Source organism: Elgaria multicarinata, chromosome 3 (genome assembly GCF_023053635.1).
Source record: "Elgaria multicarinata webbii isolate HBS135686 ecotype San Diego chromosome 3, rElgMul1.1.pri, whole genome shotgun sequence".
In the NCBI taxonomy this organism is placed as follows: Eukaryota; Metazoa; Chordata; class Lepidosauria; order Squamata; family Anguidae; genus Elgaria; species Elgaria multicarinata.
In genome coordinates, this window is record NC_086173.1 from 166639250 (window position 1) to 166655331 (window position 16082).

Genomic DNA, 16082 nt, shown 5'->3' on the forward strand with positions numbered 1-16082 from the left:
TGGGGGTAGAGGGAAAGTCTCTGGAGTGTGTTTGAACTGAGGGGTTGCAAAGGGATGCTTTTCAGATTTCCTTGTCACCACGCAGGGTAACGAGGCCACCTTAGGGAGAGTTCCTGGGTACCAATCTCTCTCAGCGGGTTGGCGATGGGGGAACCGGAAGGGGAGGGTAACGCTCCGCTCCGGTTTGTCTTGCAGGCTGACGGCGTTTGTGCTCAAGTCCTTCACTCAAGCCAAGAGGCTCATCTTTATCGAAGAGAGGCACATCACGGAGGCCCTGGCCGCGTTGGCCAAGCAGCAGAAGGGAAACGGCTGCTTCCAGAGCACCGGATTCCTCTGGCAAGTCTCCCTGAAGGTAAACTCAGCTTCCGTGTCATTGTCGGAACAGTAGATTAGCACCCTCTTGGCACGGCGTGTGCTAACTGTGCCATCCCCCACCAGACGCCCTCCCGGCGGGCCGGACTACACCTCCCATTATCCCCAGCTGGATTAGCAGCTGCCAAGGCCAACAGAGCAGCACTAACCTCTGTAATGAGGTCTGTTTTCCTGGCTGCTAACAAGAAGTTTTTCTGGGGGGAGATAAAGCTCCGACGAACGGATGGGAAACCATGTTGTGGTGGTGAAGGGGAAAAATACATGGGAAGCAGGGCAGGGGGGCGGAGAGATGGGAACTCTTTCCATGAAAACCAGTGGCAAGTAGACCACGTGGGTGGGCGCTCCCACTCAGGGAAGGAGCACACCACTATCATGCAAGGAAGGTAGAAGATTGCACATTGCAGAGGTTGGACTAGAAGATCATAGAATCATAGAATAGTACAGTTGGAAGGGTCTTATAAAGCCATCTAGTCCAACCCCCTGCTCAATGCAGGAATCCACCCTAAAGCATCCCTGACAGATGGTTGTCCAGCTGCCTCTTGAAGGCCTCTAGGGTGGGAGAGGCCACCACTTCCATAGGTAACTGGTTCTATTGTCATACTGTTCTAACAGTCAGGAAGTTTTTCCTGATCTGGCTTCCTGTAACTTGAGCCCGTTATTCCATAAATTATTTCTTACCCGCCTCTCCATTTTGATCGAGGCGGGGAACAGCAGTAAATATAAAATGCATGAAACTGAATTAAGAACAAAACATTCATTGTTAAAACATCTTAAAACATTCTAAAAATGTCCTAAAATTCCACATATTGCCCGGAGCCCAACATCTTCCTGCCGTCTTTCCTACAGGGCGGGGATTACGATGACGTCCAGCTTTCTGCCTACATCACCATCGCTTTGCTGGAGATGGGTCTGCCACTAACTGTAAGTAAACTCTCCCCCCCTCCCGCTCCGCTTGAAAAGAAAGATCCCATGAAGTCCAAACACTCCCTGGCCAATATTGATTGATTGATTGCACTTCTATACTGACCAATAGCCAAGGCTATTGGATGGTAATTCACTTCCAGAAGTGTGTCACTTTCAGAGGAGCGACATTTGTGCTGGTAGACATTGGAGGGGCGGTGTTATCGTGGTAATTGCTTACCCAAAAAATATAGCAGAGTGCGAATAGCAGCAGCAGCGTGGAGCTGGAAATGGTTTCAGCTTGGAGTTAAGAACAAAAGAAGCACTCACGGTCTTTGGTCAGTAAGAAACTTTACTGACACTAAATAAATTACTTACAGAATAAATGGTCATATATACAGTCCTTTCACCAACAGTACAGCAACGTAGCAGCAGTAATATCAGCAGTAATATATCAGCAGTTGTAACAGCAGCAGATAAGAAGCCTTACAACATGGACTTCTTAAACACACTTTTCTCCTTGGCCCAATTAACCAATAGTCTCTTCATCATGTACTTCTCGTACCGCACGTAGGCCAGGGAAGAATCTGCTTCATACTGGACTTCTCCTGGCAGAGACAATCTGGCCAAGGACATCTTTTTAACTCTTTAGAGTCCTTTTCCTTCTGTGGGTAAAAACCTAACCCCAACACCCTTTCATTTTTAACTACAGAAAAAAATACAATTTACATTTCATTACATTTCACCTGTAAGAAAACAACTTTACATGTTTACAACAATCCCAACATTGTGTACATTTCTCTGTGTTTTACATTTCCCAGAGACTTATTTATATGTAAGCTTTTCTTTTCTTCTTCTTCCAAGCACTGTTGAAAAACTTGGTGCTTTGGGGCGTTGAACTACTTTGCAATCTTCCAACTTGCAAACTTTCAGCAATTTTAAAACTTTCTGCTTCTGGCTTTTTAGGTAATTTCCTTTGGAAACTTTTCTACCTCTATACCAAGGTAACACCTAACTTTCCCCAGAGACTTTAGTTTCAACCCTTCCTGCAGCTTTGGGCTGAGTTTTCTTGAATGTGGTCTTGGGAACTCCCTGCCACCAGTAGACGAACCACTAGCTCCACAATCATGTACTCTTTTGCTTGCCCCTTTGCATACAGACACGTGTGTTTGAAAACACCCCCTTTCAGTTTTCGCTGCCTGAAAACACTTTTCTTGCTCTTGTTCAGACAATTTCAACACACCACTGTAACTTTCAGGTTCAGACTTCACATAACAAACACTGAATTCATCTGAATACTTTAAAGATGGAATTCCTTTGTTTTCTCTTTGTGAACGACGAGGAATTACCTCCTCCCTTTCATTTCCCTCCTCCCTTCTGCTTTTGGGAGTGGAAACACTTTTCTCAGAGATGTGAGGGCTCTGAGAAGTTAACCCCTGAGTTACTGTTTTTTCCTGGTTGTTCACGGTTTCTAACAGAACTTGGGAACCTTGAATCCTGTCCCAACCTGCCTCCTGAAAAGTAGCAGACCTAGAAACAACCACCTTCCCATGACTTAGGGAAAAACGCCAAGATTTGGACTGCATGCCAGAGTAACCTACAAAACGTAATTTCACAGACTTGGCTTCACCTTTGGACCTTTTGGACTTTGGGATATGCACGTATGCCCAAGACCCCCATGTTCTCAAGTGAGACAAATCTGGCTTTGAACCAAAAAGTAAACAGTAAGGCGAACTGCCTGTAACCCTGCTCCAGGTTCTATTACACAGATAGTTTGCGGTTAAAAATGCTTCTCCCCACAAATCTTGCTCAGCGTTTGCATCAGCCATGAGAGAATCTTTCTTCATTTGAAGTACTCCAATTCTTCTCTCAACTGACCCATTTTGAAAAGGAGTTTGAGGATCTATTAACCTGTGCGTGATTCCTGTTTTCTTAAACCACTCACAGAACCCTCCAGAAACAAACTCACCCCCACGGTCCGACTGCACCGAAACAATGGGCTTGTTAAAGAACTTTTCCGCCCAAGTTTTCCAATCCTTAAAAGTTTCAAAAGCTTCTGATTTTCGCTTCAGTAAATAACACCAACTAAAGCGTGTGTAATCATCCAGAATTACAAGCACGTAACTGGATCCCCCTTGTGTAGGCGTGAATGGCCCTACCAAGTCTATAAACACCAATTCAAAAGGCTTTTGTGACACCCTGTCACTTTTTCTGCAGATGTTCTGCACCCGGGATTTGGTCTGATGACAGATTGAACAATCCAATTTTTTTTTACAGTTTTGCAAGCTTAACCCTGTACACACTTGAGGCATGTGACTTAACACTTTAAAGCTTGCATGACCTAAACGCCTGTGCAACTCATGGACACAATTTTTATGGTCTGGCACGTTACCAGTTTGTGCCACCCTTTCTTTACCTGCACCCATGTAGAACAGTCCATTTTTAACATGTCCTAGTGCCACTTTTTGTCCATCCTTAATCACTTGGCACTCATCCTTCTGAAACGTAACAACGTATCCTTCAGACGTTAGAGCACTGACAGAAAGGAGACAAAAATCTAAATCTGGAACATACAGAACCTGTTCACACTCCTTTTGCAGACAAGGAATGTAACAACAGCCAATTCCTTCCACCCTCGACGTTCGTCCATCTGCAAGCGTGATTGACTTCACCTTGCTTGGTTCCAACTTCCGAAACGCCTCTGGATTATTAGAAATTGTTCTGGACGACGCAGAATCAATCAGCCAAACCTCTTGGGCCTCGTTACACCTTACTGTGGCTGAGACAAATGCATTCGAGCATTCCTTCACCTCTCGAGCCTGTGTAACTCCCTTCTTCCTTTTTTTACAGAAGCGTTTGATATGGCCCGGCTGTTTACAAAAATAACACTTTCTTACTGCAACTGCGGCTCTCTCCACACTGTTGCCTTGGAAACTCTTATCTTTCTGCATTCTTTCTCCGCTGCCAAGGGCTGACTGCTTAACCCTTTCCTGGCAGTTTTCCTCCTTCCTGGAAAGACGCCGTTTCTCTTCTTGGAGCAAACGACCCGTCAAATAATGAAGAGTGAGTTCATCAGTCTTCATACTTTCCAGACTGGTTGTCAGAACGTCCCAGCTTTGAGGCAATGACCCCAAAATCAGGTAGCACTTATGCTCTTCCGTAAAAACGATTCCGACCTCCTGCAACTGGACAAATAGAGATCTCACCTGTTGGAGATGATTTGCCAAACTTCCAGCCTCCTCCAACTTTAACCGATACAGCTCTCTGGTGAGGCTCAGCCGTGTGCTTGCCGACGCACGCACATAAATCTGTCTCAGCGCATTCCAGCTGTCTCTTGCCGTCTCATCTCTGGTGATATGGACAATTTGCGAGTCCTCCATACTCAAGACAATGTTTGCTTTGGCCCTTTCATTCTGCTCTTCCCACACTTGTGCTTCTTGAGCAGTCTGACCAGCCGGCCTCGGGACACTCACGACGTTCCAACATCTGTCCCACTTCAAAAACATTTCCATCTTGAATGACCACGTTAAGTAATTTCTCTCATTCAGCCGTTCCACCGGAATACCGGATGCCATCTGAACCTGGGCCATCCTCACCGGCTGGGCTGGAGCGCGACTCACACTGGATACAGACCCATCTGAGCTCGATGAACTGCCTGAGCTAGACTCCGTCTTTCCCTCCAGCGTTCCTTTGCTCTCAAGCTTTCCAGCAACCAAAAATTATGCCTTCCAGACTTTCTCTGGGCGCATAGCCTAACGTGGTAATTGCTTACCCAAAAAATATAGCAGAGTGCGAATAGCAGCAGCAGCGTGGAGCTGGAAATGGTTTCAGCTTGGAGTTAAGAACAAAAGAAGCACTCACGGTCTTTGGTCAGTAAGAAACTTTACTGACACTAAATAAATCACTTACAGAATAAATGGTCATATATACAGTCCTTTCACCAACAGTACAGCAACGTAGCAGCAGTAATATCAGCAGTAATATATCAGCAGTTGTAACAGCAGCAGATAAGAAGCCTTACAACATGGACTTCTTAAATACACTTTTCTCCTTGGCCCAATTAACCAATAGTCTCTTCATCTTGTACTTCTCGTACCGCACGTAGGCCAGGGAAGAATCTGCTTCATACTGGACTTCTCCTGGCAGAGACAATCTGGCCAAGGACATCTTTTTAACTCTTTAGAGTCCTTTTCCTTCTGTGGGTAAAAACCTAACCCCAACAGGTGTGTGTGTAAATATGTTGGCCGTAAAAACACACTTGCAAAGAGGTACTAGGCTTAACATCATCATCATCATCATCATCATCATCATCATCATCATCATCATCATCTTATTTTTTACCCGCCTCTCTGTTTGGATTGAGGCGGTGAACAGCAATAGGTATAAAATACATAAAATACTGATTAAAAACGTAGTATACATTGTTTAAACATCCTAAAAGCATCCTAAAAGCATCCTAAAATTCCACTGGGTAGGCCTGCTGGAAGAGATGGAAATGGTTGATAAAAACAAAGTGAAAGACCATCAAAAGTACAAAATTTAGTACTTCTCCACACAGCACACAGTTAAGTTATGGAACTCACTTCCACAGGATGTGGTGATGGCCACCCATTTGGATGGCTTTAAAAGGGGGTTGGAGAAATTCCTGGAGGGGGAAATGGCTATCCATGGCTACTAGCCCTGATGGCTAAGTGCTATCTCCAGTATTCAAGGCAATAAGCCTGTGCGCACCAGTTGCTAGGGAACATGGGCAGGAGGGTGCTGTTGCACCATGTCCTGCTTGTTCATCTCTGGCCGACAGCTGGTTGACCACTGTGTGAACAGAGTGCTGGACTAGATGGACCTTTGGTCTGATCCAGCAGGGCTCTTCTCATGGTCTTTCATGGTCTCACCAGGTTTTTCAACATTGCTGCAAAGACTTAGACCTCTTTGGCTTTGGAATCATGAGGGAGGGTTGTGGGCACCTTGACAAAATACTTGCCATGGGCTTGGGACTCGCCCTTCCATAAAATGGCTGCCACGATGGGCATGGCCGGTCACGAAACCCTCGTTTCTCAGGAGGCCAACTGGTGAGACTAAAAGAAAACAAACTTCCCCAAAGGCGGAGGTCCGAAATAGAAAACGCTGAAAGCTGCTCTCTACTGAATCAGATCCATGGTCCATCTAGCCCAGTACTGTCGACACGGACTGGCAGCAGCCGGTCGCCAGGGTTTCAGGCAGGATCCTTCTCTCGCCTGACCTGGAGAAACCGGGCCCCTTCCAAAACTTTTGAACCCAAAACAAAGATGGCACCAGAGAACAGCCCTTTTCATGGCGGGATGCCAGGTGTCCCATTCAAAACGGATAAATCAGTAAATGCAAAGGAATGAAACAAAAAATTGGTTTTTTTTGGTTCATTTCGGAAACTTCTATAGCTGAGGCAAACGGTTTTGGCGGGAACCCCCTCCCCCACCATCCACTGACTCCGGGCCCCCGCCCTTCTCCTCAGTTCCTTGAGACCGAATTGCTGGCCTCTTAACCAGGCGAGAAACCACTTGGTATCGACGGCACATTGATATGGACACCAAAGTGGGGACGGTGGGTGGGTTGTGTGACTGCACAGACGACCACTCAAAGAACTTCTTCGTGGTCTCTGTGCATCACACATATGGAGGATTAACAAGCTTCACTCCCTGGTGGAGGGTAGGTGCAGATCAACGTGCCATCTCAAGATGGAGGACAGAACTGCTTGCCCGAAATTGCACTTTGTCATGGTACAAACATCCAGACAGTAGTGTGTAATGAAGGTAGAGGGCTTATACGAAGTAGCCGCTCTGCGTATGTCCAGGATCGACAGCCACTTGCCTCAGGCTGTCGACGTCGAGGCAGTGAGTACCGAATGGGGTGTTACAAGACGATGGAGTTGTAAGCCCTCCAACTCGTAGGGCGCTTTAACAGCATTCACAGTCCACACCACAAATGTTTGTGACGACAGAAACAGAGCAGGTGTCCTTTGTATATATGATGAACCTGGTGAAACTCCCTCTTCGTCACCACAGTGAAAGCTGCAGGTGCCCTGCCCTCTATTGTAGCTGGTCACTTTAGTATAGCTCCTGCAGCTTTAACTGTGGTGACGAAGAGGGAATTTCAGCAGGTTCCCCATATATACAAATGACACCTGCTGAAATTCCCTTTTCAATACTACTTTTAAAGATACAGGAGCCCGGTCCTCCTTTCCATAGGGTCACCCTACCTTTGCATGCAATTCGCAGTGATTACACAGTATAGTGCCGGTGTGATGAAGCTCTTAGAAACTTCAGATTCAAGTTAACCTGCTTTATCTACTGGTTTTTAATAAAAACAGTAATCTTAAGTCCTTTAAAATCTTACCTCCTTTCACGCTCCACACCACTGACAATCCTAAGGGACACTCCCAACTCCCCACCCACTAACCAACCAAACTCCCCCATTTAGACTCCTCCCCCTTTCACAGCATCATCAGCCACACCCACTCAGTCCAACATTCTGCACTCGCTAGACACACGAAGCACAGACATACCTAAGGGAACAGAACTGTGGGGCAATGCTACAGCTTCTCTCTACACGGTTACCCACCTGGCACTTCAGTCTTAGCTGGGTATGTAGCAAACACCAGGTGGAGAATTCCACGTCCATCCTGCACCCTCCCCACCTATTCTAAACTATCTTGCCTTCTCTTTGAGCTTCATCACATCAGCGTTATACTGTGCCATCAGGGCGATTTGCGTGCAAAGGACTCCAAAGTTTTCCAGCTTCTAATCTGCTTTGACTGTGAAGTACTCCCATGCGTCCTGCTTTAAAGTCTGTTTTGTGACTAGGGGGGGGATCTACACTACTGCTTTAAAGAGCTTTATAACAGTTTTGACAACCGTTGGAGCCCAGGACACACTGCATATACAGTTTTCAAAACGTTTTCAAAGTGCTTTAAAGCGCTTTAAAAGCAATAGTGTAGATCCCCTCTAGTTTTGGAGCGAATCATTTGTTGTTCTCTGAGCGCCACGGCTGGCACAGGAGCAGGGATTGAATCATAGAATAGCAGAGTTGGAAGGGGCCTACAAGGCCATCGAGTCCAACCCCCTGCTCAATGCAGGAATCCACCCTAAAGCATCCCTGACAGATGGTTGTCCAGCTGCCTCTTGAAGGCCTCTAGTGTGGGAGAGCCCACCACCTCCCTAGGTCACTGATTCCATTGTCATACTGCTCTAACATTCAGGACGTTTTTCCTGATGTCCAGCTGGTATCTGGCTTCCTTCAACTTGATCCCGTTATTCCGTGTCCTGCACTCTGGGAGGATCGAGAAGAGATCCTGGCCCTCCTCTGTGTGACAACCTTTGAAGTCTTTGAAGAGTGCTATCATGTCTCCCCTCAATCTCCTCTTCTCCCAGCTAAACATGCCCAGTTCTTTCAGTCTCTCTCCATAGGGCTTTGTTTCCAGACCCCTGAACACCTTCATTGCCCTCCTCTGAACACACTCCAGCTTGTCTGCGTCCTCCTTGAATTATGGAGCCCAGAACTGGATGCAATACTCTAGATGAGGCCTAACCAGGGCCGAATAGAGAGGAACCAGTACCTCAAGTGATTTGGAAGCTCTACTTCTCTTAATGCAGCCCAAAATAGCATTTGCCTTTCTTGCAGCCATATCGCACTGTTGGCTCATATTCATCTTGTGATCTACAACAATTCCAAGATCCTTCTCATTTGTAGTATTGCTGAGCCAAGTATCCCCCATCTTGTAACTGTGTTATTGAGATGTTAAACTGCGATGTTTAAAGTACAAATTAAACAAATGCTTACACCTATGTAAGTTTTAAAGATAAAGACATCAAAATTGGCACAGTAATAGATACGAAGGAGAGCTTTAAGCATGCCAGATTTGAATCGGACTGGGTCATCCGTTGATTTTTTATTTATTTTTTTACATTTCCCCCCTTAAACCCTTTTCCTGGTATGCAAAGGATCTTAGGAGCTCTGCCACCCAGGGTGTGATTTAGCTAGCAACAGCAGGAGCTAAACGCTTCAGGGGATAATTCGAGGGAAACAGGAACGTGGGATGAAGCCCTTAGACTCCTTCTTCTCTCTCCCCAGCACTCTGTGGTACGCAATGCCATGTTATGCTTGGAGACGGCATCACAAGCAAAAGACGCAGACACTTACACCTGGGCCTTGATGGCGTATGCCTTCACCCTGGCAGGCAAAGAGGACAAGAGGCAGGAGGCGCTGCGCGTCCTTGATGAACGAGCAGTGAGAGAAGGTGAGACGGCAGCTCTCGGTGCGAGATGGGAGTGTTCGGGGCAGCCTCCGTGGATTTTTGCTCCTTGTGGGTGCTGCGACATTGTCAGGGTCTGAGGCGTGGGTGGGAAGGCCTCAGCACAGGAACGCCGGGCCCAGGATGGATGGCGGTGGGACCGGCTTGGTGGGTGAGGCATGGATGCCAAGCAGCAGAGTGTAAAGGCAATAGACTTCAAGCAGGGCCAGAGGCAAAAGGCAAGGTCCAGAGGCAAAGAGTTCAGGAAGGGCCGGAGGCAAAAGGCAAGGTCCAGAGGCAAAGAGTTCAGGCAGGGCTGGAGGCAAAAGGCAAGGTCCAGAGGCAAAGAGTTCAAGCAGGGCCGGAAGCAAAAGGCAAGGTCCAGAGGCAAACAGAGTTCAAGCAGGGCCGGAAGCAAAAGGCAAGGTCCAGAGGCAAACAGTTCAGGCAGGGCTGGAGGCAAAAGGCAAGGTCCAGAGGCAAAGAGTTCAAGCAGGGCCGGAAGCAAAAGGCAGGGTCCAGAGGCAAACAGTTCAGGCAGGGCCGGAGGCAAAAGGCAAGGTCCAGAGGCAAAGAGTTCAAGCAGGGCTGGAGGCAAAAGGCAAGGTCCAGAGGCAAAGAGTTCAAGCAGGGCCGGAAGCAAAAGGCAAGGTCCAGAGGCAAACAGAGTTCAAGCAGGGCCGGAAGCAAAAGGCAAGGTCCAGAGGCAAACAGTTCAGGCAGGGCTGGAGGCAAAAGGCAAGGTCCAGAGGCAAAGAGTTCAAGCAGGGCCGGAAGCAAAAGGCAGGGTCCAGAGGCAAACAGTTCAGGCAGGGCCGGAGGCAAAAGGCAAGGTCCAGAGGCAAAGAGTTCAGGCAGGGCTGGAGGCAAAAGGCAAGGTCCAGAGGCAAACAGTTCAGGCAGGGCTGGAGGCAAAAGGCAAGGTCCAGAGGCAAAGAGTTCAAGCAGGGCCGGAAGCAAAAGGCAGGGTCCAGAGGCAAACAGTTCAGGCAGGGCCGGAGGCAAAAGGCAAGGTCCAGAGGCAAAGAGTTCAAGCAGGGCTGGAGGCAAAAGGCAAGGTCCAGAGGCAAAGAGTTCAAGCAGGGCCGGAAGCAAAAGGCAAGGTCCAGAGGCAAACAGAGTTCAAGCAGGGCCGGAAGCAAAAGGCAAGGTCCAGAGGCAAACAGTTCAGGCAGGGCTGGAGGCAAAAGGCAAGGTCCAGAGGCAAAGAGTTCAAGCAGGGCCGGAAGCAAAAGGCAAGGTCCAGAGGCAAACAGTTCAGGCAGGGCCGGAGGCAAAAGGCAAGGTCCAGAGGCAAACAGAGTTCAGGCAGGGCTGGAGGCAAAAGGCAAGGTCCAGAGGCAAAGAGTTCAGGCAGGGCTGGAGGCAAAAGGCAAGGTCCAGAGGCAAAGAGTTCAAGCAGGGCTGGAGGCAAAAGGCAAGGTCCAGAGGCAAAGAGTTCAGGAAGGGCCGGAGGCAAAAGGCAAGGTCCAGAGGCAAAGAGTTCAAGCAGAGCCGGAAGCAAAAGGCAAGGTCCAGAGGCAAACAGTTCAGGCAGGGCCAGAGGCAAAAGGCAAGGTCCAGAGGCAAACAGAGTTCAGGCAGGGCCGGAGGCAAAAGGCAAGGTCCAGAGGCAAAGAGTTCAAGCAGGGCCGGAGGCAAAAGGCAAGGTCCAGAGGCAAACAGAGTTCAGGCAGGGCCGGAGGCAAAAGGCAAGGTCCAGAGGCAAACAGAGTTCAGGCAGGGCCGGAGGCAAAAGGTGTGGTCTGGAGAAGCAGAAGGTCAGGCAAGGCAAGGCAAGGTCTGGGATCACAGGTAGTCAGGAACGGGCGACAGCAGACACAGGAGACCGTGTTGCTGTGGCAAAGGCTGGAGTGGAATTGCAGTTCTTATATAAGCCCTTTCCTGGCTGCTTCCAGCTGGTCTCCATCAGCCCAGATCAGCCTGGATCCTGCAAATACCCTACGGTATTATTCACATTCCTGGACTTTCTTCACCAGATCAGATCTCAAATACTCTACGGCCAGCAAGGTGCCCTGCAGCTGCCAGGTGGTGCTGCAGGGCAGAACCTGACAGGCGTTCCTGTCGCTCCATCTGTTACCCTTCTGTTACCCTCTGCCCTTATCTGGACAGAGACAGCCTAGCTACAGTTATTTATGCTCTGATAACCTCTCGTTTGGATTACTGCAATGCGTTATACGTGGGGCTCCCTTTGAAAATGGTCTGGAAACTTCAGCTGGTACAAAACAGGGCAGCCCGGTTACTAACAGGGACTGGTCGATGAGACCACATCACTCCAGTCCTTTTCCACCTTCATTGGCAGCCAGTCCAGGTCCGGGTCTGATTCAAAGTGCTGGTATTAGCATTTAAAGCCCTAAACGGCTTGGGGCCAGGCTATCTGAGGAACGCCTCCTCCCATATGTACCTGCCCGGACCCTTAGGTCATCCTCAGGGGTCCTTCTCCATGAGTCCCTGCCAAAGGAAGTGAGGCAGGTGGCTACCAGGAGGAGGGCCTTCTCTGCTGTGGCACCCCGGCTGTGGAATGAGATCCCTAAGGAGGTTCGCTTGGCACCTACATTATATGCTTTTAGACGCCAGGTGAAGACCTTTTTATTCTCCCAGTATTTTAACAGTCTATAAATACATTTTAACTTGGTGTTTTAAATTTGTAATTTTGCATTGCTGCTGTTTTTATCTGGTTGAGCTTTTATATTGTATTTTATATTATGGTTTTATACTGTTGTTTTATATTTTGAATGTTTTTAATTTTTGTGAACCGCCCAGAGAGCTCCGGCTATTGGGCGGTATAGAAATGTAATAAATAAATAAATAAAAATACTTCTGCGTGCAGTCAACCAGCATTGCCTTCTCCCCTCTGCCAGGGGGATTCTCCTCAGAAATACGAGTGGGGTTAGAGCGTTTATTTAACGGTTCAGCACCCGGATTCCTTTATCAACACAGAAAATGGCTTACAATTCAGAACAGGGACTTCTCAGTGGCGGCCTCCTGGCTGTGAACTCCCTTCAATCAGAGATATACGGTTTGGCTCCATTCGTGCTGGCTTTTAAAGAGGCCTTGAAACCCATTCGTTCCACGTTGCATTTTGCAGCGGTGTTTTCTAGTTGAGCTGTGACAACTGGCGCCCCTCCAGTCGTTTGGGCCTACAATTCCCATAAGTCGTTGGGGAGGCATCATGGGAGTTGTAGGCCAGAACGTCTGGTGAGCCACAAGTTCCTTACCTTTGATTTCATGGCTTTTGTTGCTGCTATTATCATCATTATTATTGGTTTTCTAGTGGCTTAATTAGCTTCATTGACTCGGGAGCTGAACTTTGAGAGGTTCTTTTTGAATAATCAGCCTTTTTGAACAAGACAATTATATGGTAGGGTGACCCTATGAAAAGCGTGTTCAGAGGAGGCAAACCAGGATGATCAGGTGTCTGGAAACAAAGCTAGGGTGACCATATGACCGGATTTGCCTGGATTTGTCTGGTTTCTTATTGCAAACCGGCAAATCCGGGAGGGGGAGGGGAAATCCGGATTTTTTACAAAGAGCAGCTCTAATGGGAATTAACAAAAATGCTTATAACTCCGTCATTTTTTAAGATAAAGACATGAAACTTGGCACAATGGTAGCTCTTAGGAAGTGCTTTAGTCATACCAAATTTGAAACAGATCTGTTCATCCACTGATTTTTTAGGAATTTTTTAAAAATTAAGGTTTTAAAATTATTATTTTTAAAATTGTCATTTTTAAAGATAAAGAGATGAAACTTTGCACCATGAAAGGACATAGGTTGTGCTTTAGCCACACCAAATTCGAAACAGATCCGTTCATCCATTGATTTTTTAGGAATTTTTTAAAAATTGAGGTTTTAAAATTATTATTTTTAAAATTGTCATTTTTAAAGATAAAGAGCTGAAACTTTGTACCATGATAAGATTTAGGTAGATCTTTAGCCACACCAAATTTGAAAGAGATCCGTTCATCCATTGATTTTTTAGGATTTTTTTTAAAAATGAGGTTTTAAAATTATTATTTTTTAAACTGTCATTTTTAAAGATAAAGAGCTGAAAGTTGGCACCATGATAGCTTTTAGGTAGAGCTTTAGCCATTCCAAATTTGAAACAGATCTGGGGCCAGTAGCAAACCCTGTTAACAACAACAGCAGCTTGCAATGAGTCAGAAAAAATATTTGAGGGAAGGGGAGAATGTAACACTTTTTATACTGTTGTTTTTATACTGTTTTTATGTTTTTTAAATTTTTGTATACTTTTAATGTTTACTATTTTTAATTGTTGTAAACCGCCCAGAGAGGTTCGGCTGTGGGGCGGTATATAAATGTAATAAAATAAGTAAATAAATAAATAAATAAAATAACACAAAGAGTATAGCAAAAGCTTCAAAGTACAGCAAAACCTACAAAAGTAGGAGTGAGTGAAGTTAATTTCAGATACATTGAATCTCTCACTTGTTCTTTATTTCAGTGATTTTAACATGAAGATGTTATGTAGAACAGATTTGTCTTAAATGTGTGCTGTAAAATCAGACATGTGACCAAGGCTATGTTCGGGTGAGCACGCCCCCTTGGTGCTGGACACGCCCCCTTGGGGGCGACCATGTTGTCCTCCTTTTTGTTTTCCAAAATATGGTCACCCTAAACAAAGCCCTATGAAGAGACACTGAAAGAACTGGGCATGTTTAGACTGGAGAAGAGATGATTGAGGGGAGACATGAGAGCACTCTTCAAATACTTCAAAGGTTGTCAAACAGAGGAGGGCCAGGATCTCTTCTCGATCCTCCCAGAGTGCAGGACACGGAAGAACGGGCTCAAGTTAAAGGAAGCCAGATTCCAGCTGGACATCAGGAAAAACTTCCTGACTGTTAGAGCAGTACAACAATGGAATCAGTTACCTAGGGAGGTTGTGGGCTCTCCCACACTCGAGGCCTTCAAGAGGCAGCTGGACAACCATCTGTCATGGATGCTTTAGGGTGGATTCCTGCATTGAGCAGGGGGTTGGACTTGATGGCCTTGTAGGCCCCTTCCAACTCTGCTATTCTATGATTCTATGATTCTATGAAAGGAGGACCGGCCTCCTATACCTTTAACAGTTGCATAGAAAAGGGAATTTCAGCAGGTGTCATTTGTATATATGGGGAACCTGGTGAAATTCCCTCTTCATCACAACACTTAAAGGTACAGGAGCTGTACTAGAGTGACCAGATTTAAAAGAGGGCAGGGCTCCTGCAGCTTTAACTGTTGTGATGAAGAGGGAATTTCACCAGGTTCTCCATATAAACAAATGACACCTGCTGAAATTCCCTTTTCGATGCAACTGTTAAAGATACAGGAGCCCTGCCCTCCTTTTCATATGGTCACCCTATTTTATGGCAATGATATACTGTAGATTTATGTTCCTTTTTACCTAAGCCACCTTTGGAGGGTTTTTCATCCTGGCGTGTGGCCTAGAGATATTTTAAAGAAACCCAATGAAGTGGCCCCAAAACACCCCATACTAAAAACGATGCAAAGTGCGTTCGGTACGGTGATCCTATGGAAAGGAGGGCAGGGCTCCTGCATCTTTCACAGTTGCATTGAAAAGGGAATTTCAGCAAGTGTCATTTGTAGATATGGAGAACCTTGGGAAATTCCTTCTTCATCACAACAGTTAAAGGTGCAGGAGCTATACTAGAGTGACCAGATTTAAAAGAGGGCAGGGCTCCTACAGCTTTAACTGTAGTGATGAAGAGGGAATTTTCCCAGGTTCCCCATTTATACAAATGACACCTGCAGAAATTTCCTTTTCAATACAACTGTTAAAGATGCAGGAGCCCTGCCCTCCTTTTCATAGGGTCAGCCTTCGTTACGGAACCCGGGCTGAGCAAGGGGACCGATGAGGGCAGAAACGATCCCGGATTCTAATGTCACTAACCGTTCCTTCTGCCTCTGAAGATGACGGCGGTTCCCTTCATTGGAAGCAGCCTGAGGATCTGGTGGAGCACGGCCGCACTCCACACTTTCCCACTGCTGCCCTCTCTCTGTGCGTTCTGCACTGCACTCCCTCTGTCGAAGTAGAGATGACGGCCTACGTGCTCCTTGCTTACGTGGCCAGGAAGCCGGAACCGACCCAGGAGGAACTGACGAAGGCAATGGAGATTGTCAGCTGGCTCAGCAAGCAACAGAATCCAAACGGGGGCTTCTCTTCGACCCAGGTCAGCCCTTTCCCTCTGTGTTCCAGGTGCTGGGGGTGGAAGGCTGGGATGGTGGGGGGCACAGCTGGGGTTGCCCAGGGAGCCATGCCCCTCCCCCCAGCCCCAAGCTCCTCCCACAAACCGCTGACCATTGGGATGTTTTGCTAATTTTGCTTTTGCGTATTTTCCCCATCCAAACCCATCTCTAAAAGGTAGAAATACCTCTCCTCAGGGTGTAAGAGCTTTATTAGTTATTTATTTGTTACATTTATATACCGCCCCATAGCCAAAGCTCTGTGGGTGGTTTACAAAAGTTAAAAACAGTGAACATTAAAAACAAATATACGCAAATTTAAAACCATCAAAAGCATAAAAAC

The 16082-nt window shown here is 46.8% G+C and overlaps 1 protein-coding gene across 1 annotated transcript in view; it reads left to right on the plus strand.

Moving 5' to 3' along the window:
* LOC134396116 (alpha-2-macroglobulin-like) overlaps positions 1-16082 on the plus strand; it is a 116370-nt gene that overhangs the window by 88644 nt on the left and 11644 nt on the right. The window contains exons 28-31 of the mRNA XM_063122478.1: positions 196-352; positions 1219-1293; positions 9376-9541; positions 15467-15726. Coding sequence (XP_062978548.1) covers positions 196-352; positions 1219-1293; positions 9376-9541; positions 15467-15726 — 658 coding nt within the window. The remainder of the gene's footprint in view (positions 1-195; positions 353-1218; positions 1294-9375; positions 9542-15466; positions 15727-16082) is intronic.